The sequence below is a fragment of the Bubalus kerabau genome, chromosome 4 (genome assembly GCF_029407905.1).
Source record: "Bubalus kerabau isolate K-KA32 ecotype Philippines breed swamp buffalo chromosome 4, PCC_UOA_SB_1v2, whole genome shotgun sequence".
Taxonomy (NCBI): Eukaryota; Metazoa; Chordata; class Mammalia; order Artiodactyla; family Bovidae; genus Bubalus; species Bubalus kerabau.
In genome coordinates, this window is record NC_073627.1 from 118,519,985 (window position 1) to 118,546,981 (window position 26,997).

The following is a 26,997-nucleotide window of genomic DNA, read 5'->3' on the forward strand; positions in this document are numbered from 1 at the left end:
TGGGCTCAGTAGCTGTGACCCATGGGCTTGCTTGCCCCACAGCATGTGGATCTTCCCAGACCAGGTATCGAATTGGTGTCCCCTGCAATTGCAAGGTGGATTCTTAACCACTCTACCACCAGGGAAGCCTGTTTTGTCATAATTTATCTTGCTTCAGATAAACAAGTTAGTCTTCACAGATATATTTTGAATTACAATGCATCATTTGGCATTACTGAATCAGATCTACACAGCCTAAACTCAAAAAATATTTTAATTTCAAGTGTCAGTTCAACTTGGTCTTTCCAAGCAAGATTAAGTTGAGTCAGTAGTTATTAAACCCCCGATTCTCTGAGAGGCTTAAGAGTCTTGGAGAAAGGGTGCAGTGGCATTACAAAATGTCTTGAAGCAAGGGTCCAATGCCATTACAAAAAGAGCAAGACTTGACTCCTGGGGAAGGGCTGCTGCCATTGTCATAGGATTCATTCCTTTTGGTGGGTGAGGCTCCAAGACCCAAGTGTATTGCTTTGATTTCTCCCACTTCTTCTCTACCTGCTTTTCCCTGAATTAGAGTCTAAGCTAGGGAGAGGAGAACATCACATCCATTCACCATATCTATCCTTATGGGTATACTGCTCTGAGATGAGGGATAGAACAGACAGTTGGTGTCACTTCACTTCACGGAAGGAGGTCACCCACAACCTTTATACTTTGCTTCTGACTGGAAAGCTTTCTGAGAACTAGCCTGTCTGTGTAGGATTTGAATGTCCACCGATGAAGGCGCTATGTCAATCTAAGTCAACTTTAAGCAGCTCAAAGAAGGAGCTAAAGCTTCCCGAATCTACAAGATATGTCACCTGTCTGTATCCCACTATTTAAATATTATAACAATAAAAGTAATATCAAGCCTTGAATTAACTTTTTTCCTGGGCTTATATGTGTCAAAGGTCATATTTTTAAATGGTGGTGGTTAAACATCCAAAGAATCTGAAATGTTAATTCAAGTTTCCATTCTTCTGATCGAATTTAACACAAATTTGCAAATTAGATTTATGTTAATCCTAGGTTCATAGTGCACCTTGTAGCCCTTCCTTTATTTATATTATTTACCTATTTCTTAACTTATTTTTCCATGATAGGATTAATGTCTTCCAAATTAGTTTTTTAAACATGAAAGCCAATGTAATTAAAATTTTTTTTATTTTATATTGGAGTAGAGTTGATTATCCTGGCTTCCCAGGTGGTGGAGTGATAAAGAATCTGCCTGCCAATGCAGGAGACGTGGGTTTGATTCCTAGATCAAGAAGATCCCCTGGAGTAGGAAATGGCAACACACTCCAGTATTCTTGCCTGGAAAATTCCATGAACAGAGCAGCCTGGCAGGCTACAGTCCACGGGACTGCAAAGTATCAGACATGACTGAGCGACTGAGCAACACACAAAGACACAGCTGATTTACAGTGTTGTGTTAGTTCAGGTGTACAGCAGAGTGATTTAGTTACACATATTCATATCATCTATTCTTTTTCAGATTCTTTCCCCACATAGGCTAGAGTATTGGCCTCAGTTTTCTTCTCTATTATATAAAAAAGTTAGAGTCTACAATACCTAAGGTCTCTTTCAGTTTTGATATTCTGTGAATTAGATTAAGGCCTGAAATGTATTTGGCTCAGTGCCTGGCATATAACTAGTTCTTAATAAATGGTAGTAATAACTACCATTTATTATTATTATCATTATGAAATTTGACAAATTTTCACTGCCGATTCTGAATTTGATCGACTAGAAAAGTGATTAGAATCCCCATAAATTTACTGACTCCTCTACTGGACAGTGAAATTTCTAGGAACAGTTTTCCCTCTTGGCAGCTCCAAAGTGCCCATTACCAATTTATCATTGATTCACAGAGTCTCAGGTTGGAAGAGATCTTAAAGGTCATTTTCCAACAAAAGAGGTAGCAGAGGAAGAAATGAGATGTCTCAAAAGGCAGACTCCTCTCAGAATAATTCCCATTTGTAGAGTTTTAAGATGAGTCCCATGGAGTACTTTTTCACTTCTCCTTGTGCTAAACTGCCTGGGTTTCTCTTCATCTCATTTCACTGAATTTTTCTGTTAAGAGCTGTGAAGGACCTTGGCAGAGAGGCCAAACACTAGTGGGGCCTCATTATCAAGTAATATGTTGCTAAGTATCAGGCAGAGTAGAACTTAAAACTGCCGGTTTCCTGCCATATGGCATGTTACAGAGGGAGAGAGGAGGGTCAGATCATGAGTGCTACTCTTAGCATACAAAAAGGAAGCATTTGGGGAAGACTTGGATTTCAGCTTTTTTTCCAGTGTTAGTGCTGGTTGTACTCTAACCACTACTATTTCGTTGGTACCTTGTTCTTTTGGCTACTGAGGCATTGAAAATAGGGCTGAGTTGGATAACCAGCAGAGCTGAAGGTCATCAAAGAAGGTGATTTTCTTTTTTTGCTGCAGCTATTGATCCTTATTTGGAAGCTTCATTCTGGCCAACTGGCTCTAATCAAGGAAGTTAATGAGTTCATTAAGGTAGATCCCAAAGCAGGAAGCGGTGTGTGCTTGTGCACCCGTAGGAGAGGGGCTTCTTAGGTATTATTTAGGTTTGAGAATCCTACTCTCTGAGAAAACGCACATAACTGAAGTGGAACATAACCATGAAAGCCATGGACAACAAGATGAATGAATCTACATTCATATGCTTGATTTGACAGATGAATGGGGGCTCCAAGTCTGTATTTTTTAAAAACAGAGCTAGAGTTTTCCCTTCTAAGTATATATGCATACAAATGGAAGAATATACCCTTTGAGTCAGCTAAATGCTGGCCCAGGGATTGGTTTACAAAGCAGAAAAGTGGTTTACCCGTTTCCTACCTGCCTTTCCAATTCTCTCTCATGCTTGGTGCAGTGAATGCTGTATGTGTGTGTGCCAGGCAGGGCACACTCACAGAAGGCAAGGGTGTTAGTGGAAAGAAAAAGAGAAACACAACATGGAGAAAAAAATGTCAATGAGTAATTTGCCCCTCTTAGGAAACACCCTCCAGGCCTCAGGAGACTTGGTGCAGAAGCAGCTCCCCATTATCTTCAGAAGGTGAAGCCCAGAGGCAACACAACTTACAAAGAGCAGCATTTGGAGGCTGCCTTTGCTGTTCTAAACAATAATGGCGCCAGAGTCCCAGAGAAACCTACAGCCCATGCTACAAACTCAAGTCCTGAAGTAGTTTATATTGTCCCCACAGTGGCCACCCTCCTCTGGGTCATCACCAGACAGGCTCTCAGTCCATCCAACAGCAAATGCCTTCCTTTCTGAAAGAAAGAAAGCAAGGCTGACTGGCATATATTGGATTTTGACTGAGGTCTTCCCATCCCATGTGAAACCCATCAGTTTTCTAGAGGAATAATCCAATGTCCTTATGAATAGATACAGGTGGTCTGGGTGGCAAATGGTATGGACCTAACAGAAGCAGAAGATATTAACAAGAGATGGCAAGAATACACAGAAGAACTGTACAAAAAAGATCTTCATGACCCAGATAATCACGATGGTGTGATCACTCACCTAGAGCCAGACATCCTGGAATGTGAAGTCAAGTGGGCCTTAGAAAGCATCACTACGAACAAAGCTAGTGGAGGTGATGGAATTCCAGTTGAGCTATTCCAAATCCTGAAAGATGATGCTGTGAAAGTGCTGCACTCAATATGCCAGCAAATTTGGGAAACTCAGCAGTGGCCACAGGACTGGAAAAGGTCAGTTTTCATTCCAATCCCAAAGAAAGGCAATGCCAAAGAATGCTCAAACTACCGCACAATTGCACTCATCTCACACGCTAGTAAAGTAATGCTCAAAATTCTCCAAGCCAGGCTTCAGCAATATGTGAACCGTGAACTTCCAGATGTTCAAGCTGGTTTTAGAAAAGGCAGAGGAACCAGAGATCAAATTGCCAACATCGGCTGGATCATGGAAAAAGCAAGAGAGTTCCAGAAAAACATCTATTTCTGCTTTATTGACTATGCCAAAGCCTTTGACTGTGTGGATCCCAATAAACTGGAAAATTCTGAAAGAGATGGGAATGCCAGACCACCTGACCTGCCTCTTGAGAAATTTGTATACAGGTCAGGAAGCAACAGTTAGAACTGGACATAGAACAACAGACTGGTTCCAAAAAGGAAAAGGAGTACGTCAAGGCTGTATATTGTCACCCTGCTTATTTAACTTATATGCAGAGTACATCATGAGAAACACTGGACTAGAAGAAGCACAAGCTGGAATCAAGATTGCCAGGAGAAATATCAATAACCTCACATATGCAGATGACACCACCCTTATGGCAGAAAGTGAAGAGGAACTCAAAAGCCTCTTGATGAAAGTGAAAGTGGAGAGTGAAAAAGTTGGCTTAAAGCTCAACATTCAGAAAACTAAGATCATGGCATCTGGTCCCGTCACTTCATGGGAAATAGATGGGGAAACAGTGGAAACAGTGTCAGACTTTATTTTGGGGGGCTCGAAAATCACTGCAGATGGTGACTGCAGCCATGAAATTAAAAGATGCTTACTCCTTGGAAGGAAAGTTATGACCAACCTAGATAGCATATTCAAAAGCAGAGACATTACTTTGCCAACAAAGGTCCATCTAGTCAAGTCTATGGTTTTTCCTGTGGTCATGTATGGATGTGAGAGTTGGACTGTGAAGAAGGCTGAGCGCCAAAGAATTGATGCTTTTGAACTGTGGTGTTGGAGAAGACTCTTGAGAGTCCCTTGGACTGCAAGGAGATCCAACCAGTCCATTCTGAAGGAGATCAGCCCTGGAATTTCTTTGGAAGGACTGATGCTAAAGCTGAAACTCCAGTACTTTGGCCACCTCATGCGAAGAGTTGACTCATTGGAAAAAACTCTGATGCTGGGAGGGATTGGGGGCAAGAGGAGAAGGGGACGACAGAGGATGAGATGGCTGGATGGCATCACTGACTTGATGGACGTGAGTCTGAGTGAACTCCTGGAGTTGGTGATGGACAGGGAGGCCTGGCGTGCTGCGATTCATGGGGTTGCAAAGAGTCGGACACGACTGAGCGACTGAACTGAACTAACAGTTTGTAAACTTTCTAGGCTCCAGGTTGAAGAGGGAACGTGCAAAGGGGCTAGCCAGTAAGGAGGCTATATCAAAACTCTAAAGCCCAAGCATAGTACTTATGCTTTACCACCTATAAACAACAGCAACAAACCACATTTACTCTAGAGTTAGTCAGAGTCTGAAATGCACTAGTCCTTGTTGCCCCCCCATCTTCCCCTTCCTCCTCTTTCGCAGGTATCCAGCACAATGCCTGGCACATTCTAGGTGTTGAAAAGATATGTGTCTAACCAGTCAAATAAGTAAATAACTAAAATACATGCCTTTCTGCAAATGATTTAGTTCTTCTGATCTTCCACTTCTTCAGTAGAGTGGGAATAAAGTCATTTGGTGGGTTTATTTTCAAGATTAAATATTTAATATGGCATACTTTATACAATATGTAAAATCATAAAATGATGATATTTTTATGATTTTAACTATGAGTTTTATAAAATTTGCATGTTTTGATTCTGCAGCTTTGGTTCCGCTGAGGGGAGGAGGAAGAAAAGTGAAGCCCTAGGCATATAAAAGAATCATTACCCAAGGTGTGATGTGTTAATTACCTTCAAATACAGTTAAGAAAGACAATGGGGGATGGGAAGAGGAGAGAGCAAGGGTGAAGGCGGGGGTGGGGGGGCGGGGAGCGGGTTAGAGGTATAGTGAATACTTTAAAGGTCAGTTGAATTATTTCATAAGGAGTATATTTTCTTTTCACAAGAAATCGTTCTGTGCCAGAAAAGGCGGGGAGGTTCTTCAGCAGAAGCGGGTAAATCGGAGCTTCTTCCTGCCTGCTGCAGTCACAGTGCAAGATACAGTGATGAAGGCGGCGCAGCCACACATTTATTTCATTCGAAATTCCTCTGTGGTCCTGTTTATATCGAACTCAACACTGTTACAGGGTCGTTCTTGGAAAAGTTGCAAAACTTTTCCCTTGGTGGAGAAAAAGAAGTTCTCATCAGACTCAGTGGAACGAATGAATGAAGTTATTCCCTTGGCCCATCCACTTTCATACCAAATAGTCACAGAAACATCTTTCCCCAATTCCGCGACTGAAATTTTACTCTCCCGTGGTGTTGCCTAGTATAGGAAGCACGGATTTCGAAAGTCAGCAGGCAACACACTCGGCTTTGGAATTGCCAGTAATTGGCTTTTGCAAGAGTCGATGCGCCTTACTGTCCTGTGTGGTAGCTTCTCCCGGGAGCAGATTTTGTGAAATAAACAGTTGTTGAAAAGGATGAAGAATTAATGAAGTGAAAATCTCGGGCTATTTGTTCGGCAATTGACACGCAAGTGACCTCCTTAAATACTTACTTGTTTAAGGAGGTTCAGAGCTAGGATGAATGAATCTTGGGGCCGCTTGACCAGAACCAGCTTGTAAATCTCTTTAGTCTTTCGGGAAGTGGCGGTAAATTAATACAAATCCAGAAGGGAGAGGAGAGAAGAGGGTAAAACCCCCACACCGGAGCTCTGCTCTCAGCCCTTTGGAAACACTCGCTTTTGCGGCTCTGGACCCTATAGGTTACAGCCCGAAGAACCCAGCGGCGCTAGGACCTGGTTGGCGCCTCACCGTGGCCGCTTTCGGGCGGGCGGAGGAGGGAGAGGAGGAGGGAGATGTGGGGAAGGAGGGGTATAGAGGGGGGCGGGGGGAGTCATTTATGCAGAGCAGGCGCTGCTGCCATTGCCACTTACACTCCCAGCGCGCTGCTCAGAGCCGGAGGGAGCGCGGGGAGCGAGCTAGCGAGCGCTCGGAGCCCGGGCCAGCAGAGGGGGCGCCCAGCCGCTGCCTGCACCGCCGCCTCCGCCGCGCTCGGGGGCCCCGGGAGGAGCGAGGGCGAGTCGGAGAGTCCGGGAGCCGAGCCCGGCGAGACCCAACTGCGGGAGGGCGCCCGCCCCACTCAGCCGCCTCCTGCGCCGGAGCCGGGGAGCGCCGGCCGACCGCCCCGCGGGCCGTAGAGCTGGAAGCACAGGTCCCCGGAGCCCCAGGGATGGTCTAGGAGTGGGTGCGAGGCTCGCTGCTCAGCTCCCTGCCGGGGCTCGCCGCCTCCTGTCGATCTCCCAGGGCTGCGAGCCGCGGCGGCCGGGGGCTGCGCGCTCGGGCGGCCCAGGCCGAAGAAGTTAGTTGTGCGCTCAGCTTAGAGAGCGGAGCAAGCGAGCGATCGAAGCAGCAGCCAAGCGCCGGGGCCATGGGCTGGGGGAGCCGCTGCTGCTGCCCGGGACGGCTGGACCTGCTCTGTGTACTGGCGCTGCTCGGGGGTTGCCTGCTCCCCGTGTGCCGGACGCGCGTCTACACCAACCACTGGGCAGTCAAAATCTCCGGCGGCTTCCCGGAGGCCAACCGCATAGCCAGCAAGTACGGATTCATCAACATAGGACAGGTAACCACTAGCTGGCCGGGTTCTCGGCCCTGAAGCTGCGAGGGCGGGGGAATGGGGGGAGTCCCCCACGACCTCGCGCTTGTCCCTTCCTCGCCTGTCCCCTCCCCCTCTTCCAGATGTGTTCTTGCAGCTGTTGCCCTAACTCTTCTGCGATGCTCTCTCTCTCCTCTTTCGCACTCACACACACACACACACACACACACTCGCTCTCCAAAGTTGCTACGATTTGTGTTTTGTTTACTTGTTTCTTGCAAATCAGGAGGGACAGGTAGGGTCTCTGGAAGGATCACGAGGGTACATAAGTAGTTTCAGACCCGACCGGACTTTTGCAGTGGAAAGTCGGGGAGCAGTGGACTCTTTTAGGGGTTAGAGGGTAAGCACGCCCCTGGTGCCGGCTCCCTGTGGTTTCTGAGAGCCGGGATAAGAGGGGAGGCAAAGAAGGGAAAGCCTTTCCTTCTCGGACCTGAATTTAGCCCTGAAAAGAAGTTTCCTCTTTTAGGAGCGAGAGAACCTCTGGTCACTCAGTGAAGGCGCCAGAGGAGTGGAGGGCTGGAGCTAGACTCGAGAAAGGAGAGAGAGGAGGCGGCCGGACCCGGCGTGAGCGAAGACTTGTGGGGAGACCTTCTGGCTTCCCCTCTCAAACTGGATAAGCGTGGGGGCTTCTAGATGGAGAGTCGAAGTGGGAGGTGTCAAACTTCCGAGACCACTGACCTGGTTCTGCTTTGGAAAACAGTGGGTCTTCCCTCTGGGAGTTACGTGCGGGACCCGGAGGCGGCGGTGGCGCGGGTTTTCGTGAGGTGCTTTGGAAGGAGTTGCCCCGCTGGGGACTCGGAATTGAGGGACGTTATGGGAATGATTGGAAGCACTACAGATTTGGAGGTACCTCCGGGCTTGGCTTCCTCGCTCTCTTTCCTGCAAGAAATGGGTGGAAGGGGCAGTGGAAGCAGGTCCCAGAAAGTGCTCCCCCAGCCTTACACCCCTCCCACTCGCTTCCCCTGGCCTGGCCCGAGGAGTGGCGCTGGTCTGACTCTGATGAGACTCTAATGGGGGAGGGAGGCGAGGGTGATAGAGGCGCCCTCACAGCAGACGCGCTGCTGGGACTGCTCTGGCTGCACGCGCCCCGCGTGCTCTGCCTGGATGAGGGGAGAGGAAGATGCCGGCTGGGGCCACTGGAGCAGAAGAGCACAGACTGTTGGTTTCTGATGCTATGGAACTCCATGGCCAGGAACATGTCCTCCAGCATGGGTACTCTGGGCTGCCTGGGGGACGCAGCATCCAGAGCAGGCAAAGCTGCTGTTACTGCATCTAGCAGGAGCATTGGGGCTTCGGAGGAGCAGGAGGGGGCCAGGTGGGGGGATCTTGCTGCTGTTTGAGGGGCCAGAGAGTGGACATATTCTGGAGAAACCAGTCTGGTGGAGGGCTGAGACCAAGGCAAGGGGCATGGTCTGTATTTCTCGTCCCCCGGTCTAACACATACCGGAAAGGAAGCCACAGCCAGCCAGATATTTTTTGTCTGAGTGCTTGTCATTTTCAGGAGAGTTTCATCCTAATGGCTTGTTGGGATTCTACCTGCTTCTTCTATCTTCTTCTTATGGAAGAAAACATTAAGTCTATTCAAATCTTTTTTACATGAGCTCGAAGTTGGGGGGTGCTGCATGTAACCTGGGGAATTTAAAAGGAAAAGCTAATAAGAAAAGTAGTCATGTTAATAATCTTTCCAGATGCATCTTTCAGGTTCCGCTAACACTGGGCATCTCCCATAAAAAAAAAGGCATATTTGGAAGAATAGTTCTTGACCATACACTTACTTCATAATCCACAGAACAACCATTTTTGTTGGATATTACGTTACTTACAGCAACAGGGAAACCAATATTCTGGAGAAGTTACCCACACAGGTCACCTTATCTAGACAGTACAAGGGTGTGAATCAGATCTAGGACTGTCTGGTCCAGGCCTACGCTTGCCTGTGAGGATGAAAGGAAGCGGAAGAAAGTAAAATCCCCATTTCCCTGAATTCTGATTTAGTGACCCAGTAGACGGAAAGCAAATGTCCAGGCTTAATACACAGATACTTAATTTCAACCGACCTGGACTTCTTGAACCTAAGCAGCTTCAGGAATTATGAAAGTGGAAAGATCTGTATCAAAATAAACTCATTCAGTAGAACTTACACATTTGGAACCTGGCAGAATGGGGGAGAAGAAATTGTCACAGAACTCATTTTTGAATAACCAAACATTGCAGTATCCTGCAACCTTGCCTGACTTTTTACAAAGGGCTTTATAGTGAAGATCTGTGGATTTTCATTTAAAAGGTAATACTAAGAAAATTTACATTCAAGTAACACCAAATGTGGTTTATTGTGGTTTTTACAATGCCAATGAGGAAATTGAGAGCTTACAGGGGTGACAGAGGACTCCTTGAACTGATGCCCTAACCAGTGTAAAAACAATTCTTACAGTGAAAAGCATTTCCTCTGTAGATCAAAGGTCTAAGTCTTGAAGGTGGTAAATTGAGTTCACACAAGCAATATCATTGCACTGTAAGGGCCATCCTTTTGTTGTCCTTTCTTTATATCAGTAAGCCAGCTGTGGTTCAGTTGAGGGCAGTAACTAATTTGCAAATGTCTCTAGAATGTGCCCCTGTTTTTAAGCATTTGGGCTTGGGGTCCCACCTCGTGTCACAGATTGGAACTGAGGCCTTTTATTGTTTCTATAGATATTTAATATCCTGGTAGTATTTTTGAGGTCTTTCTGTGTAATATTTTAGGTGAATAAGGTAGTGACTTTGTACCACAGTAACAATCTGGTTTTGAATATCTGTTCAGTGTCATGTTTTGTGTAGCATCTTAGCATTTAAAAGCCACAAAAAGCCATAGGTAAATTTCTGGCCTGGAGATTTCTACAGAAAACCTGGCCCGTTGTGTTCAAGAAAGATAGTACGTGGAGAGTAACACAGGAGAAGTAAGCAAACAGGCAAAAAGAACACGCTTGACATCCTGGAAGGGAGCAATAATGAAGCTTTTCTTGGCTTTGGTTCTAGAGATAGCAGTTGTTTTGGTAGGTTTTCACATAATGTTTGTATTTTGTGAATGGTTATGTCTCGAAACTCTAAAATGATGCTGTAACTAGTGGTAGTTTTCATGTCATTATATATCATATTTTGCTTGGCATTACCATCAGCTCTAGAAAGTCCTGCATTTCTTCCCCTACAAGACCCAACGCCAAGCAGTCTCAATATTTATCATAATGAGCACTGCTAGGCTGGCTGAGGGTAGGTACATCTGTCTGTTGGCCCACACGGGGGTGGAAAAAAGAGGCCTAGTTTTTAGCTAGCAGTGTAGTGGTGAGAGGATGTAAAAGACATGAAGGAATAAGACCCAACATAATGTTAATTGTGAACCTTTGTTTGGCTGCAGTCTACAAACCTGGAGGAATTAACTTCTGTGTATTCAAACCCAGAGAGAAGGTCCTCTGTAAAGATTGTTTGCTCTGTGCACCAGCTGCATTTATCCTTCTGTGAGGTGCTTTTAATCCTTGATTCCAAACTGAGATTACCAGATTACCATCCCCCTGCCAAAAAAAAAAAAAAAAAAAAAGTGTGACTTATCTTGAGCAAGATTCCAGAAAGATAAAGCCAGCTGAGAGTAATACTGGGGAGAATGTTTTACCTGGCAGTCCCATTGAGAGCAGAGACTTGGAAACTCTACAGATGCCACTTGCAAGGTCTAGGAAAGCAGGAAAGTCAGTGAACTTAATGGAGCCCCTGTTCCTTCATCTGTAAAAGAATAAATGAGATAATAGAGGGAGTCGGCTCTGTACTGCTCAGCACATAGTTAAGTAGCTTTGGAAGGTTTGTTGAATCCGGATCTGAAGTAAGTGAGATTCAGACTTTATTTAGGTATGATAAAAGGAAGACATTTTTATAATGGAAAATGCAACACACTGAAGATCAGGAAAATATGTTTGATGACTGAGTCAAAAAAGCTAAATCAGAGCTCTATAGACACGGAAACGGGTTTTCCATTTCAACTAACAATTTGAAATAGTTTAAAATAGTTTTCTGCTGGGTTCTAAACAATTCTGGCTGATTTCCCATGGCAGTGCTCCCCTCCCTGGTTGATCTTTGCTATAATCCATTAAATAATATAGGATAAGCTCACTGGACATGGAAAAAAGGGACAAAAAATAATCTGAAGACAGATTATTTTATAAAGCAACTTGCCTTGGTACATTATGAGAGATCATATATGAATTCCTATTTCACTTAATTCTGAATGTGGTTTGCATGAGAAAGGTGACAAGAACCATTTTCCAAATCAGCAGGACAGGATGCTTTAGCAGGAAGAACCTTGTTCAGCAATGTCCTGAAGGTCTCTCACTTTCTTGGTTAGTTTTGACCTGTGAATAATGTGGGATGCTAAACAGTGGAGGGTGAGTGCCCAGTGCTTATGGATGGCATCAGAAATAGGGGACAGGGATAGTCTGGTGGGTTGTATGGGAGTGCACTGTGCTCCCCTAGTTATATCCTTGCTGCTGCTGCTGCTAAGTCGCTTCAGTCGTGTCCAACTCTGTGCGACCCCATTGACGGAAGCCCACCAGGCTCCCCCGTCCCTGGGATTCTCCAGGCAAGAACACTAGAGTGGGTTGCCATTGCCTTCTCCAATGCATGAAATGAAAAGTGAAAGGGAAGTCGCTCAGTCTTGTCCGACTCTTAGCGACCCCATGGACTACAGCCTACCAGGCTCCTCCATCCATGGGATTTTCCAGGCAAGAGTACTGGAGTGGGGTGCCATTGCCGTCTCCGAGTTATATCCTTAGGCCTTTGTAAATGGATGTGGGAGTCCCAGAGTGATCCCTGTGTGATGGATGCATCTGGCTTTGCACCAGGCCAGGACCTCGGCTCTGATTTCCACACCCAAGAACCTTAGCTCTGACCTCTGCTATCCACCCTCACATGTGTCGTTCTCATGAGTGGGAGAACCTTTCAGAAGAAAAAGCAGTTCAGAGCGCTTGGCCTGCTGATGGTGGGTCTGTTGCTTTAACCTCATAGGCTAGGAATGGCTGTATGTGGCCATTGGGATTTTCGGGGTCTATTTGAAATGAAACACTGCATTTTTGTGAGCCCCAAGGCAGTTGAATTTGCCTTATGACTATCTTTAATGAGTTTATATCCAGAGGTCCTAACCTTAAAGGTCAGCCAGAGAAGCAGGGTAGTGCGCTGGGAAAGTGTCCAGCCATGTCTGACTCTTTGGTTAAGGGAGGGAGTCCTGACCCAGAAACATCCCCTGGGCAGGGAGGGGTATTTGTGTTGTCGGTTCAAGTTATGCGAAGCAGTGTCTGGGTTTTCCCCAAGGCTGAAGTATCTGCAGACATCTCTGTGCCTCGGGATTTGATCACTTGGCTAATTCAGGTTGGATTAAATGACAAAGAAGCTGACTTTGACTTCCTGGGTAGTAAAAATGAACACGTATAGATGCTCATGTTATGAATATGCTGTGTATATGAATTTTTATTTTTATCAGGATTAAATTTGCACGTAGTTTAGGGTTGCAAACAGTCAGACATGACTGAGCAACTGAACTGACTAGAGTGTAGTTGCGCGTGCAACATTCTCACTAGTTCAACAGATTACATCTCTCCACCTAAGTGTACCAAGAAGGAACTATCCAGGCCAATAAACTCTTCTATTTGAGTTAACCCTAGGAGGAAAAAGAGACTAGAAAGAAAACTAAACTAAGTCAGAAGGTTTGAGTGAAACTCTAGGGTTTTCCCGTTTATTTATCAACCTGACCCTCAAGTTGGGGACCTGAGCACCTGCCCCATCTACCTCTCAGGATTGCTGTGTTATCGAGTGCCCTAAGAACAAATATGAACATATAAATAAAGACAGACATAGGAAGTATTATATGATCTATAAGGGCTCCAAGGAGATGGAGGCTGCTCCAGAGGAAAAGTAAGAGAATGCAGGAGTTACTAGGAGTTTCTCAAGTGGAGCACTGGTGAATTTCCAGGTTCTCGTAATTGCCCCTGGGGATCTACTGGAAACAGAAATGGGGAGGAGTCAGTGTGGCATCTGACTCTCCCATTGTTGTTCAGTCTCTCAGTCATGTCCAACTCTTTGAGAGTGGACTGCAGCATGCTAAGCTTCCCTGTCCTCCACCATCTCCCGGAACTTGCTCAAACTCATGTCCATTGAGTCAGTGATGCCATCCAACTATCTCATCCTTTGTCATCCCCTTCTCCTCCTGCCCTCAATCTTTCCCAGCATCAGGGTCTTTTCTAATGAGTTGGCTCTTCGCAACAGTTGGCCAAAGTATTGGAGCTTCAGAATCAGTCCTTCCAATGAATATTCAGGATTGATTTCCTTTAGGATTGACTGGTTTGATCTCCTTGCAGTCCAGGGACTCTCAAGAGTCTTCTCTAACACCACAGTTCAAAAGCATCAATTCTTCAGTGCTCAGCCTTCTTTATGGTCCAGTTCTCACATCCACAGATGACTACTGGAAAAACCACAGCTTTGACTAGATGGGGCTTTGTTGGCAGTGTCTCTGCTTTTTAATACGCTGTCTAGGTTTATCATAGCTTTTCTTCCAAGGAACAAGTGTCTTTTAATTTCATGACAGCAGTCACCATCTACAGTGATTTTGGAGCCCAAGAAAATAAAGTCTCTCACTGTTTCAATTGTTTCCCCATCTATTTGCCATGAAGTGATGGGACCATATGCCATGATCTTTATTTTTTGAATGTTGAGTTTTAAGTCACCTTTTTCACTCTCCTCTTTCACCTTCAACAAGAGGCTCCTAATTCTTCTTTGCTTTCTGCCATAACAGTGGTGTTATCTGCATATCTGAGGTTATTGATATTTCTCTCGGCAATCTTGTTTCCAGCTTGTGCTTCATCCAGCCCAGCATTTTGCATGGAAAGTCTCACATTTCCCCTGAGAGCCTTGGAGGGTGGTGTAGGGCTGGGACAGCTGACCAGAGCATCAAGCAGCCAGGGCTCCCCATCTCTTGGTTGAACAGCTTTGGTTTATAAGGCATATGCAATGTGGAGGTTGCATGATATTTTATTTTTATATAGACAATCAAACATAGTCTTTTAAGATTGACTCAAATATGAGTTATGTGTAGGAGAGTAGTGGGAAATAAAACTGAAATAAAGAGAGGCCCATAAAGAATACAGATGGGACTCTTTTGAGTACATGTGTGAAAAACCCAACTCATAGTGCTCAAATAAAACCGATAAACAGGCAGATAAGGGAGCAGGGAAATCTGTTGGTTTAAACAGATCCACATGCCTTTATGTGAAGTTCTAAAGGCAGAAGCTGAAACTTTTTGCAGCCAAGCCTCATCTTATCTGTACTTTCTTCATGGCAAAAACCTACCCTGACCTAAACTGACATCAATTAGGACATTAATGTGTTTGATTGCAGAAATCTATGACTGAGTTTGATTTTGAGGATGTTGTCCTTGATCCACATAGAGTGTATATTACACTCCACTGTACTTTTCTCATCTGAAGAATTATGAATTTCTGAAACACATATAGATTCAAGTTTCAGAAAAGTGATTGTGGGTCTATCCAGCTGAAAAGTCAGAGGCAGTACTAACATTGGATTCTTATCTGTTTCCCTGTATTTGCTTCATTTTCAATTGGGCCCTTTCCATGAGCAGTAGAGCTCTTTTGATTCATAGTACCTCTCTCATGCAGTCTTGAAATTAACCCCTGAAAAAGATTTCAGTTCTTCCCCAATTGGGTCATATCCCTATTTTCAGGCCAGTCACTTTGTTTGTGGGGGTGGTGGTGTTTTGGTGAGTTAGCTTGGGTCACTTGTCCACCCTTGAAGTGAGGGAGATGTTGACATTGGGTGGGCACCCTACCAACTGAGGAAGGACAGTTTCCTAAAAGAAGAGAGGATGCCACCACTAATAAAGGCAAGGACATGTAGGACAAGAAAAATATCCACCACAAATCAGATTATATAAAGCCTTAAATGCCTAGGTTAGGGAGTTTCAACATGATCAAGGAAGATAAAGAATTACATTGAAGATCCCTGAGAAGGAAGCAACACCCTATTGATTCAAAACACATGAGAATCTACCATGTAATCCATACTATACTCTCTGCTGTCAGGGACCTAGGATGTTTTTATCCATAACCACTGCTAAGGAAGGCAAGTACTGATGCAGTCTCAGGCAGTGCAGTATGGTTCAGCCTTGCCTGGTGGGGAATTCGCTGGTAGCTGTGTGCATAATGAACTGGAGGAGGCAGAGAAGGTATTGTGTTCGGCAAAGTTATTGTTATAAACACAGAACTTGGGAAAACTGAAGGAATAGATTTGGAAGCTCTAGTATAGGTGGATTCAATGTGGCTCAGTAATCCAGTGGAAGGGAACGATGAGAAAGAGTGAGAAGATGAAGAGGAAAGAGTTGATAGCTTGGGACCAGGAACATGGGGGTCATCTGTGGCATGAGGACAGCCTGCAGGAGCCTTTTGGGGAACAACATGGGAGGTCCAGCTGTAGTGTTGTCAGTCAGAGAGTCATACAGATGGGAATGTACAGTAGCCAGGAGAGAATTTAGGGCAGGAGAGAGTGAGGACTGCCGCTCAGCCATCTCAGTATAAGTAAAGCTGTGAAAGGATGCAGGATGCTAAGATGTGAGGCAAACAAGATAGGAGGGCTGAGAATACAACCCGAAGGAATGTCTCCATGTAGAGGGCAAGGGATATAGGGAGTAGATGAAGAGGGTGGGGAGGCCCTGAAGACACAGTCATGAAGCCACGGAGGGCTACACTAGAGAGAATCTAGGTGATGAGAATTGAAACATGGTGCCCGTGCTCTTAACACCAGTGCCTGACCGAATAGTGAGGGGACGTTTCACTGCGCATCTGCCCTCCCTCCTACATCATCTCCCCTCATCTCTTTCTCATCAATGTCCTGGAGTATTTAGGATCATAGGTATAGAACTAAAAGGGTTTGAATCCTAATACTGCCACTTCCTAGCTGGGGCACCGTAGGCAAGCATCTTAAAGATGCTTAAAGAGGCACCCATCTGTCTTACTTTCTTCATGTGTGAAAAAGATCTAATAGTATTTCCCTCCTAGAATTGCTGTGAGGATTAGTTAAAAGTAGTTAGAATGGTGCCTGGCACATATTACATACCCAGTGAATCTCAATTGTTTTATCTTGTTTTTATAAGCCAAGTTATGCTCAGTTTCTATATACTTACATTATATCGTGAGGCTTTTCCAATGTTACTGAATACTTTTGCACACACTTTAATGGCTGCATAATTGAAGGTACCATACTAAGTTGCAGTTAGTGTGACCATACACCAGTCAGTCCTAAAGGAAATTTGTCCTGAATATTCATTGGAAGGACTGATGCTGAAGCTGAAACTCCAATACTTTGACCACCTGATTCAAAGAACTGACTCATTTGAAAAGACCCTGATGTTGGGAAAGATTGAGGCAGGAGCAGAAGGGGATGACAGAGGATGAGATGGTTGGATTGCATTACCAACTCGAGGGACATGAGTTTGAGTAAGCTCCGGGAGTTGGTGATGGATAGGGAAGCCTGGCGTGCTGCAGTCCATGGGGTCACAAAGAGTTGGATATGACTGAATGACTGGACTGAACTGAACTGATACCACAGTTTGCAAGGGAGAGCACTGGTTTATGCCTGTAGTAAATCAGTTTACCTCCATTCAGTATTTTTTTTTTTAATATCCCCTTCACTTTCAAACATATCTGAGTTTGGCAGAGAAATGATATGGTCAGCCTGATTGAATGTGTGTGTTTGTGTGTGGGTGTGTAATTACATATCTGTTCTTCCACTAGCTGGGAAAGCTGGGCTGTGCCTCATTCCTATTTGTGTCCCCAGCACCAAGCACAGTGGGTGGCATAGAAGCACAGTGGGCACTTGGGGCAGCAAGCGTAATGGGTATACCTAGAGAGGAATGGATCTGGAAAGCAAGAGGAACATGGGTGCCTTGAGACTAAAGAGGAATGAGGGTGAATGGAAATATAGGGAGTTCATGTTGGGGAGGAAAGGAAGCAAGCGTGTGTGGACAATGGCCTGGATCTCATTATCAGTTCAGAGGTGAAGGCCACCGGCAGAGAGAGGGGGAACTGGGTGAAATTAGTGGCCCAGTGCTTCAGTGTTTGGGAACATTGTTAGGAAATTCTGATAAGAGATAATGACCAATGCCAGTGAAATGAGTTGCCAAATAGCGATGGCAATAGCTGCTTTTATGTAGTTATTGCTCAGTAAGTAGTGGTTAACAGAAAGGGTGAGAAAATGAACCAGCCTCCATTGTTTTGTGCTTTTGTCACTAATACTCAGGAACCTGAGGTTGCTGCTGCTGCTAAATCACTTCAGTCGTGTCTGACTCTGTGAGACCCCATAGACGGCAGCCCACCAGGCTCCCCTGTCCCTGGGATTCTCCAGGCAAGAACACTGGAGTGGGTTGCCATGTCCTTCTCCAATGCATGAAAGTGAAAAGTGAAAGTGAAGTTGCTCAGTCGTGTTCGACTCTTTGCGACCCCATGGAGTGCAGCCCACCAGACTCCTCCGTCCATGAGATTTTCCAGGCAAGAGTACTAGAGTGGGGTGCCAGTGCCTTCTCCGGAACCCGAGGTTAGTTAAGGACAAAACAGGGAGTTAGAATGTGTTAGGGTGAGAGAGAAAGGAACAAGAGACTGTGGGAAGCTGGGGGTGATGGGGATGAATGGTTCTTGAATGCAAAGGATTCCATCTTTGAAATGATAGACCACAGTGTCCAGGCAGGGCCAAAATAGGACTGGTGAACCAAAGGCATAGGGCAGTTATAAAGGCTGTAGTTCAAAATGAAAATGGAAAGCCAGTTTGGTAAGAGGAATAGAGATGGAAAGATGGAAGTCATCCCAGAGGGTAATTTTGTTTGTATAGACTAGAGCTATTCTGCATAAAGATAAGGTCCAAGGTGGGATGACCAGGTAGAGAACAGGTGAAGGCCAGTGACTTGGATGGAATCAGGAAACTGTGAGACTGATATTAGCAGGGTTATCAGCTTGGTTAAGATAAGGTTTCCAAGTATTTCGTGCTGGTGTACCCACTAGGCAGATAAACATGAAGTCTGCCCCATACTTCAGTTCTCCTTTGGTAAATTTAGGTATTATCTCTACTTTACACATCTGTGCATTACTATTTGCACTGCAGGTCCATGTCAACTTAAGGGATACAGACAGACACATGAGTGATTGCTTTCAACTCTCAAATGAACCTTTCCATATTTGATTTAAAAACTGAAGATTGTGTTGAGCACTGAATATGGAGGGAAGGTTGTAAACAAAGAATGTGAAGCCAGGAATAATATTTAAGGGTGATTTTAAAATGTTTTATACGATGCCACATTTTATGTTTGCCTTTACCTTTTAGTTGTCAGGTACACTACTTTCCATTATAATAAATAATTATACCTATAATTTATTCACATCATGTAGTCTGCCCTTTACATAATTATATAGTATAATGAAACTATGTATCTTTTATGTATTCCTAGTTTAACTTTACTGCCTTATAAGAATATGGATATATTTTGAAATGTGTTTTTAAACTTATTTATAATTTGCTCTCGGTATAATGTATAATATTTTTAGATTGCTCTCTACAATCTTAGATTAATCTTGTTTGCATTTATATGTGAATCAGATTGTCAGGTTAGGGTTAGCATCATACAAGAAGCATGAAGTTTCTAGTTGAATGTTCTGTGCATTATGCGTGCATGCTCAGTTGTGTCCGACTCTGTGACCCAAGGACTGTAGCCCATGAGGCTCCTCTGTCCATGGGATTATCCCAGCAAGAATACCTGAGTGGGTTGCCATTTCCTCCTCCAGGAGATATTCCTAACCCAGGGATTGAACCCATGTCTCCTGTGGCTTTTGCATTGGCAGGTGGATTCTTCACTGCTGAGCCACCTAGGAAGCCCTGTCTGTGCATCATCTAAGGGGTTAATTCTTTCCTGGGCAAATTGCTTTGTGGATACCCTGCCATCATTGAAACTGGTTAAGATTTATTAAAAACAAGTCCTTCCCTGATGCCTTTCCCAGTGTGCATGTATGTGTACACACACACAAATATATATCTCATATATATTTTCCCTGAGTACTTAAAGGCTGATATTTTTGTAATAAGTACTTAAGGCCTGGCATTTTTCTACTCTGAGAAGCTCTTACAGCTGTAAAAATATACCAGTTCTCTCCATATCAATGTTCCCAGGCTTGTACCTTGTTTTCACTAGTTGAAGTTTCTCAACCATAATAAAACTGGGCAGTGCTTACGAGTTTGAATGCAGTGCAGGCGGGGAAGACAGTTTCAGGACCTTTAATCTTGTAAGTGTATATCCATAACTACAAGTTTAGAAGTTTGCCGCTTACTCATCCTGGGCCTATTCTAGGTGCATTTAATGTTTTTTGTTTTTTTTTTCCCCTGTATGTGTGTGGAACCCATTCATCAATTTCAGTTTTTCAAGAGAAAACTAAATTGTAGGCCATTTAAGATTTATTATAGCCTAGTTTCCAGCAAAACCTTTTCTCTTTATTTTTTTTAACCTTGGGGTGTCTTTCCACTTGTTTGGTGCTCAGGAGCCAGTTTACTAAATGCTGCATTGTTTGACTCATGATAGGATAATGTCATTGCTTCTGGGCTGGTTGGACAATGCTGAGAATCAGTAAACAAAACTCAGGGATGAAAACAGGTGACTTGAATTCTCCTCTAGGTCCTGCCCTGCCACGAATTTTCCACATACTTACGCACTGGTCACAGGTTGTTGTTGTTGTTTTTTTTCTCCTGTCTTCTGCTGCTAAGTCACTTCAGTTATGTCTGACTCTGTGTGACCCCATAGATGGCAGCCCACCAGGCTCCCCCGTCCCTGGGATTCTCCAGGCAAGAACACTGGAGTGGGTTGCCATTTCCTTCTCCAATGCATGAAAGTGAAAAGTGAAAGTGAAATTGCTCAGTCGTGTCCGACTCTTAGCGACCGCATGGACTGCAGCCCACCAGGCTTCTCCATCCATGGGATTCTCCAGGCAAGAGTACTAGAGTGGGGTGCCATTGCCTTCTCCTTTCCTGTCTTAAAGGGTTAGTTTTATTCATTGTTTTATTTTAAAAATAGTTATTGAAGGATATCATTAAGAAAATCAAAAGACAACCCACAGAATGGGAGAAAATATTTGCAAATCACATCTGATGAGAGACTTGTATCCAGAATATATAAGGAACACCTACACTCAATACTAAAAGACAAATAACCCAGTTAAAAATGGGCACAAAAGATGTGAATAGACACGTCTCCAATAAGCACATGAGAAGATGCTCAGCATCATTAGTCATTAGGGGAATGCAAATCAAAACCACAATGAGATACTAATTCACATCGTACTCAATTGGACTGCTATAATCAGAAAGACAGATAATCACAAGTGTTGGCAAGGATGTGGAAAAATTGGAATTCTCATATGCTATTGGTAGAAATGCAAAGTGTTGCAACCACTGTGGGAAGACAATCTAGCAGTTCCTTAAAAGGTTAAATGTATTAGTAGACGTACCATATGATCCAACAATTCCACCCCTAAGTATACATTCAGGGGAAATGAAACATTTGTTTACACAAAAACTTACAGACAAAAGTCCATGGCAGCATTATTCACTGGAGCCAGAAAAATGGAAACAACCCAAATGTCTATCAACTGATGAATGGACAAACAAAACATAGTGTTTCCTTACATGGAATATTCTGCAATAAAAATGAATGAAGTACTAATACAGCTTCCCTGTTGGCTCATTGGGTAAAGAATCCATCTGCAATATAGGAGACACAGGAGACGCAGGTTCGATCCCTGGACCTGGAAGATCCCCTGGAGTTGGAAATGGCAACCCACTCCAGTATTCTTGCCTGGGAAACCCCATGGACAGAGAAGCCTGGTGGGCTCCAGTCCATGGATTAGCAAGGAGTCTGATATGACTGGGTGACTAAGAACTAATATAGCTACAACGTGGATGAACCTTGAAAACATTTTCCCTGGCTAAGTGAAAAGAGCCAGTCACAAAAGTCCATGCGTGTAGGATTCTGTTTATACGAAATGTCCAGAGTAGACAAATCTACAGAGAAAGAAAGTAGATTAGTGGTCATCTAGGACTGGAGCAGTGAGGAATTGGTGGTGGTGGGGGGTACTACTAATGGGTTTGGGGTTTCTTTGGGGGTGATGAAAATGTTCTAAAATTGAATGTGGTGATTTTTACACAGCTATGTAACTGTACTAAAAATCATTGAATAGTATACTTTGATGAATGTATGGTATTTGAATTTTATCCCAGTAAAGCTGCTAAAAAATAGTTATTGAGTACCTATTGTTTAACAGCCATTTTAATAGATCCAGTCCTACTATATCTGTCTTTAGTAAGATGTCTGCTCACATGGGAGACGGCAGTGGCACCCCACTCCAATGCTCTTGCCTGGGAAATCCCATGGACGGAGGAGCCTGGTGGGCTACAGTCCATGGGGTTGCAAAGAGTCGGACACGACTAAGCGACTTCACTTTGACTTTTAACTTTCATGCACTGGAGAAGGAAATGGCAACCCACTCCAGTATTCTTGCCTGGAGAATCCCAGGGATGGGAGCCTGGTGGGCTGCCATCTATGGGGTTGCACAGAGTCGGACACGACTGACATGACTTAGCAGCAGCAGCTGCTCACATGGAGCTTATAGTTAGTGGAAGGAGCCAACCTATAAGGCAGTTATGACATAAAATAATTTCAAATGATAAGTTGCTGTTGGAAAGCAGAATACATTGGTAGAGTCTCAAGTGCCTGAGGATGGGAGGACTCCTTTAGATAGGCTAGTTAGGGAGCCTCATTAAGTAGGGAGCACTTATGCAGAGATCTGAATAAGAAGCTGGCTACCCAGAGGTCTAGGCTGGGGTGAGGTCCACGCAGAGGCGACAACAGTGCAAGGTCCCTAGAGGAACAGAAACCAGCTGGTGCAAATGAAGTCTAGTTACCAAGGATGAAGGGGTTGAGCTTGTGATCGAAGAGGATGGTCTTAAGGCTTAATTTTGATGATGCCATTTACCTGTTCAAAAGTGACCATTAGCCCCCATTTACCTTCTGCATTTAAACAGATTCTTCATCTGGGCTTTTAAAGGCTGCTATCTACTTTTCTCAAAATACTTTTCCCGTCCCTTTTTTTCCCTTTGCTCTGTCCCTTAACAAAGCCAAACTGGACTTCCCATTATTCCCCAGATCCTATACGCAATCCTTTCCTGTTTCTGTGCCAGTCTTTCCACCTGGAATATCCACCTGACTCCGTGTTCTTCTGGAAATTCTCTTCTTCAAGGTACATCTCAGATGTCACTTGCACAGTACCTCACTCTGGAAATACAGGTATAGGCATAGTCACTCTGATATTTCAGTTTGTTGACTCCAATTGTATTTTGCCCCACATCCTAAGAGGCTGAGTGTAGTTAAGTTTTTCCGTCTTTTTTCTCCTTGTAAAAGTCTTAATTATTCTGTAGCACATAACATGGTGTTGGCTCTATATAAATAATCATTAAATATTGATCAAATCCTGAAGTATATTATGAGCCAGCAATGTATATAAAATTAAATCTGAACGCTAGAGAAAAATGACAAAAAATTCTACTACCCAGTCAAAAGGGAAGGCTAACAGTGCATAGTAAATTCTATAGGGGAATATATAAAGGATATAAAGGAGACATCCAGGATTGATGAGTCATATGTGTGTGTGTATTCTAAAGTCCATGGATTCCTGGGAAATAGCCTAATCCTTATCTTTGGCTATTTCAGATCTTGGCATCGTCAACAGGGTTGTTCTTCCTGGCTTTAACTTCATGAGAATTCTTAGTGGGAGAGTCAGAGTACACAGTGAGACATCTTCCACCCTGAGAGCCAAGTCCCAGATCATCCTAGCGCTGGGATGGCTTTTCCAAGGATCCCAGGGAACCCTGAGGGCTCTACTGTCTGTGCTCATCTCTCTGGGGGTAACAGTGCAAGCTTTGTATCTTTTGGACTGGGAGGAATAATAGCACAGAGGGACCCCCAGTGATGGAATTGGTCAGTAGTAAGAGGAGGTTTCAGATGGCAGGCAAATTTTAGTCTGTGTGGAATCGTGGGAGTAGCAAAAATAAGCATATTTGGTGCACGTGACAGATCTTAAAACTCTGTATAATATAAGCCAGAGAGTCTTGTGATAGTCAGAGGCCCATGGCTGGCCTACCTGGATCAGCCGTGGCAGAGCTTACCTGGATGGGCCATTTTGAAAGGCTGAAGTTCTCAAGTTAAATCTGCATGAGAGGAGGAATTAAGGCTCCAGGACAAACAGACATAAATTAAGCCCTGCAGCCAGTCCTTAAGGAGTAGCTTCAGAAATATCCTTGGAGATAGGAAATAAACTCAGGACAAATAGAGAAACTATCCATTGGGAGTTAGCTCCACTTAATTATGAATGGAATGCTCTCTTAGTTGGGTGACATGGCCAGAAGCCAGTCTCTCAATCAAGATGGGTGTCCCCATCCGTCCTTTTCACTTTGATCAGATCTAAGCCTCAAATAACCAGTCCCTTCAGGTTCTGGCAGATAGAGGAAGGTGAGTTATATTTTCTGGGTCAGATGAAAGGGAGATGGGAAAGCTGAGTGTTCTTGTGCTGTATACGGTTCTGGAGCAGAGCTGTTCCTTTCTCTCCATTGCGATGGATCTGCTGTGCATGTGTGCATGTGTGCTAAGTCGCTTCAGTCCTGTCTGACTCTTTGTGACCTTTTGGACTGTAGCCTGCCAGGCTCCTCTGTCCATGGGATTCTTCAGGCAAGAATACTAGAGTGGGTTCCCATGCCCTCCTCCAGGGGATCTTCCTGACCCAGGGACCAAACCCACATCTCTTATGTCTCTTGCATTGGGAGGTGGGGTCCTTACCAATAGTGCCACCTGAGAAGGCCCTGCTGTATGTTAGCCCCCTGTTACTTTTTGTGTGGACTGTCATACCAGTCCTGCCCTGTCCCTCTGTCTTCCTATGCAAAACATGTCATGTAAGGCAGTTTAGTTTTTTCAGCAACCACTCTGGTCAAAGAGACTTCCTCTTCCTCCTCTGCTCTTCATCCCTCTTCCCACCTCCGCCTCCCCTTACCACTCCCCTGCCCCGCCCCCGCCATCTATTCTAGATATCATTCAGCCTAAACCTTTTGCCATTCTTTGTGCATGTACTGCCATGCCCTGCCTTCCTTCCCCTGATCATGTGGCTCCCACTGCATGGACAGCCTCATGTCCAGTTCTTACTTGTTCAGCAAAGCCCTTCTCAGATGTCATTTCCTCAGATGAGACTGCCTGTGGATAAAACTTTTTTTGTTTAAACTCTTATTGAACTTGTAAGCTTCTTTTTCCTGGCATTTGACGTTTTCAGTTTGTATTCCATTTATTTGTCTATCTTCTCTCCTTTAATAGATATTAATCCCCCTAAAGACAGGATTTTCTGTCTGGTTCATCTTTGTATCACATATGGTACCTAGAAGAGTGTGCTCTGCCATTCAGAGGGCGTCCGAAAAATATTCTGAAATGGAGAAATGGTTGTGAGTAAGTGAAGGTGAAAAGGAAACAGAAACCATAGCATCATTAGTACTGGCCCCTGAATATTTTTGGTTCTCCTCCTCGCCATGTGATAGGATTGTATTTCCCCATTTGGGGTGTGGGTGTGTGCCTCTAACTTCTGTGGGCCAATGAAATGTGAGCAGAAGTGACACACACCCCCTCTTTAATTGTCAGTGCTCTCCATCTGCCCCACTGTGATCTGCAGGCTCCAGATGCTGGGTGCTCCATTGGCCTGGGTCCTTGCGGGCCATGCTGAGCGGCGCTCCCAGCCAACGCACAATGGACATGTAACATGAGCTAGAAACACACTTTTGTTGTTTTCAGTCACTGAGATTCATGGGTTCATTTGTTTCTGCTGGGGAACCTGGCCAGTTCCCACTAATACAGAAGTACAATAGCTTTCGCCTTAGCCTTGCACACAGTATACATGGAGATCTGTTATTGAAGAGGGAGAAAGATTATGTGATATTCTGGATAAGAACCCTGTGACTTAATAGGAAGACCTCAGGGATCTCAGGTATGCATTTTGCTCATTATGCAAGTGATAATTATATGTGTTAAAAAAATCAGAAACCAGATATTAGGTATTTCCCAATGTGTGTATAGGATTCTATTCCTTAGAGATTTGCATTTCTTGAAAGAAACCCTGAAGATCCCAGAGCTTAATTGCACCTCAGTGCTTCTCTCCAGGCTTGCCAGCCGACTGGAGATTTGTTTCGTGAGTTCAGATGTACATTCAAAAAACCAGGGAAAATTGAGGATTATTTCCTTGTCCAAGGGGACAGAAACCATGTATTACAGTTTGTCTTATTTTTTTCCCATCAAATGAAGATAAATGTTAGCTTTATACCTCAATTAATTGTTTAATAGCAAACCTGCTTTCTGCTTGCCAACTGTACTTGTTTGTTTGTGCCTTGGCTAAGGACTGCACCATACTCTCAGATTATAACACCACTGCTACAGAATCCACTTAAATTTGCCGCTGCATTCCATGGGCCATCGTGTCTTCATTGTTAGTGAACTGGCCTCCCAAACATGTGGCTATCCATGTTCTTACTGATTTCTGTGAGGTGGACATAGTGGAGAACATCTGAGATTTAAAATGTTATGACCTGAATTTCCAACTGTTGACATGAATCCAAAGCAGCAGATTTTTCTTCTTTGGCAAGACAGAATTGAAGCAACATGCAGTGATTTGGTTCGCCAATTTGTGAGCTGTTAAAAATCGGAATAACTTAGAATGAGGAGAGTAAGCGCTGCATAATGTGAAAAATATTCTAAAGGTCACATGGCTGTGCAGCCTTAGACAAGTTAAGCACCATGAAACTAGAACTATTTTGAATAAATTTGAAACTGCATGTGAATGAACATGTGGATATTTTTTTCACTGCTAAAATATTGTTACCAAAGAAGTCAAAATCTTATTTAGTTCACCCTAAATCTGAAAATCTGAAGAGACAAAGGTTCTAATGAACCCAAGGAGGCCCTGATTCTGCCTTTTAGTCCTGCAGCAATGGAGCCATTTCTGGACTTTTCTTTTTTTTTTCCCACTGTGGCTTTTTTTTTTTCCTTTGCTATCACTCTGTCCTTCAACATACACTGCAAATATCTTAAAATATTTACCCAATGCTAAGTACACTACTAAACTCTGGAAATGCAGCAGAGCACAAAAATCTCTACCTTCTTTGAACTTACAAGGATTTACAAGCTTGCTTCAAAATAAATCACCCAAAACCCTATAGCTTAACCTGATAGTCGTTAACTATTATGAGGCTGTGAGTCGACTGTTAGATTCTTCAGCCATCTGTTGGGTCAAGTAGGGCTGGTCTGGGATGGCTTCACTCATGTTCCAGTGGTTGGTCCTGGCTGCTGGCTT

At 44.2% G+C, this 26,997-nt stretch overlaps 1 protein-coding gene and 1 long non-coding RNA gene across 6 annotated transcripts in view; both read left to right on the forward strand.

Moving 5' to 3' along the window:
• Nucleotides 1–1,851: 1,851 nt before the first annotated feature.
• LOC129651582 (uncharacterized) lies at nucleotides 1,852–6,396 on the forward strand. The gene is made up of 3 exons (XR_008714213.1): nucleotides 1,852–2,728; nucleotides 5,582–5,650; nucleotides 5,824–6,396. It is a non-coding gene; the product is annotated as an uncharacterized LOC129651582 (long non-coding RNA).
• A 401-nt stretch (nucleotides 6,397–6,797) lies between these two features.
• Nucleotides 6,798–26,997, forward strand: part of PCSK5 (proprotein convertase subtilisin/kexin type 5) — a 521,444-nt gene continuing 501,244 nt past the window's right edge. For all 5 annotated transcript variants that reach the window (XM_055578327.1, XM_055578328.1, XM_055578329.1 and 2 more), the window contains exon 1: nucleotides 6,798–7,480. In XM_055578327.1, the coding sequence (XP_055434302.1) occupies nucleotides 7,289–7,480 (192 nt within the window). In that variant the 5' untranslated portion in view covers nucleotides 6,798–7,288. The remainder of the gene's footprint in view (nucleotides 7,481–26,997) is intronic.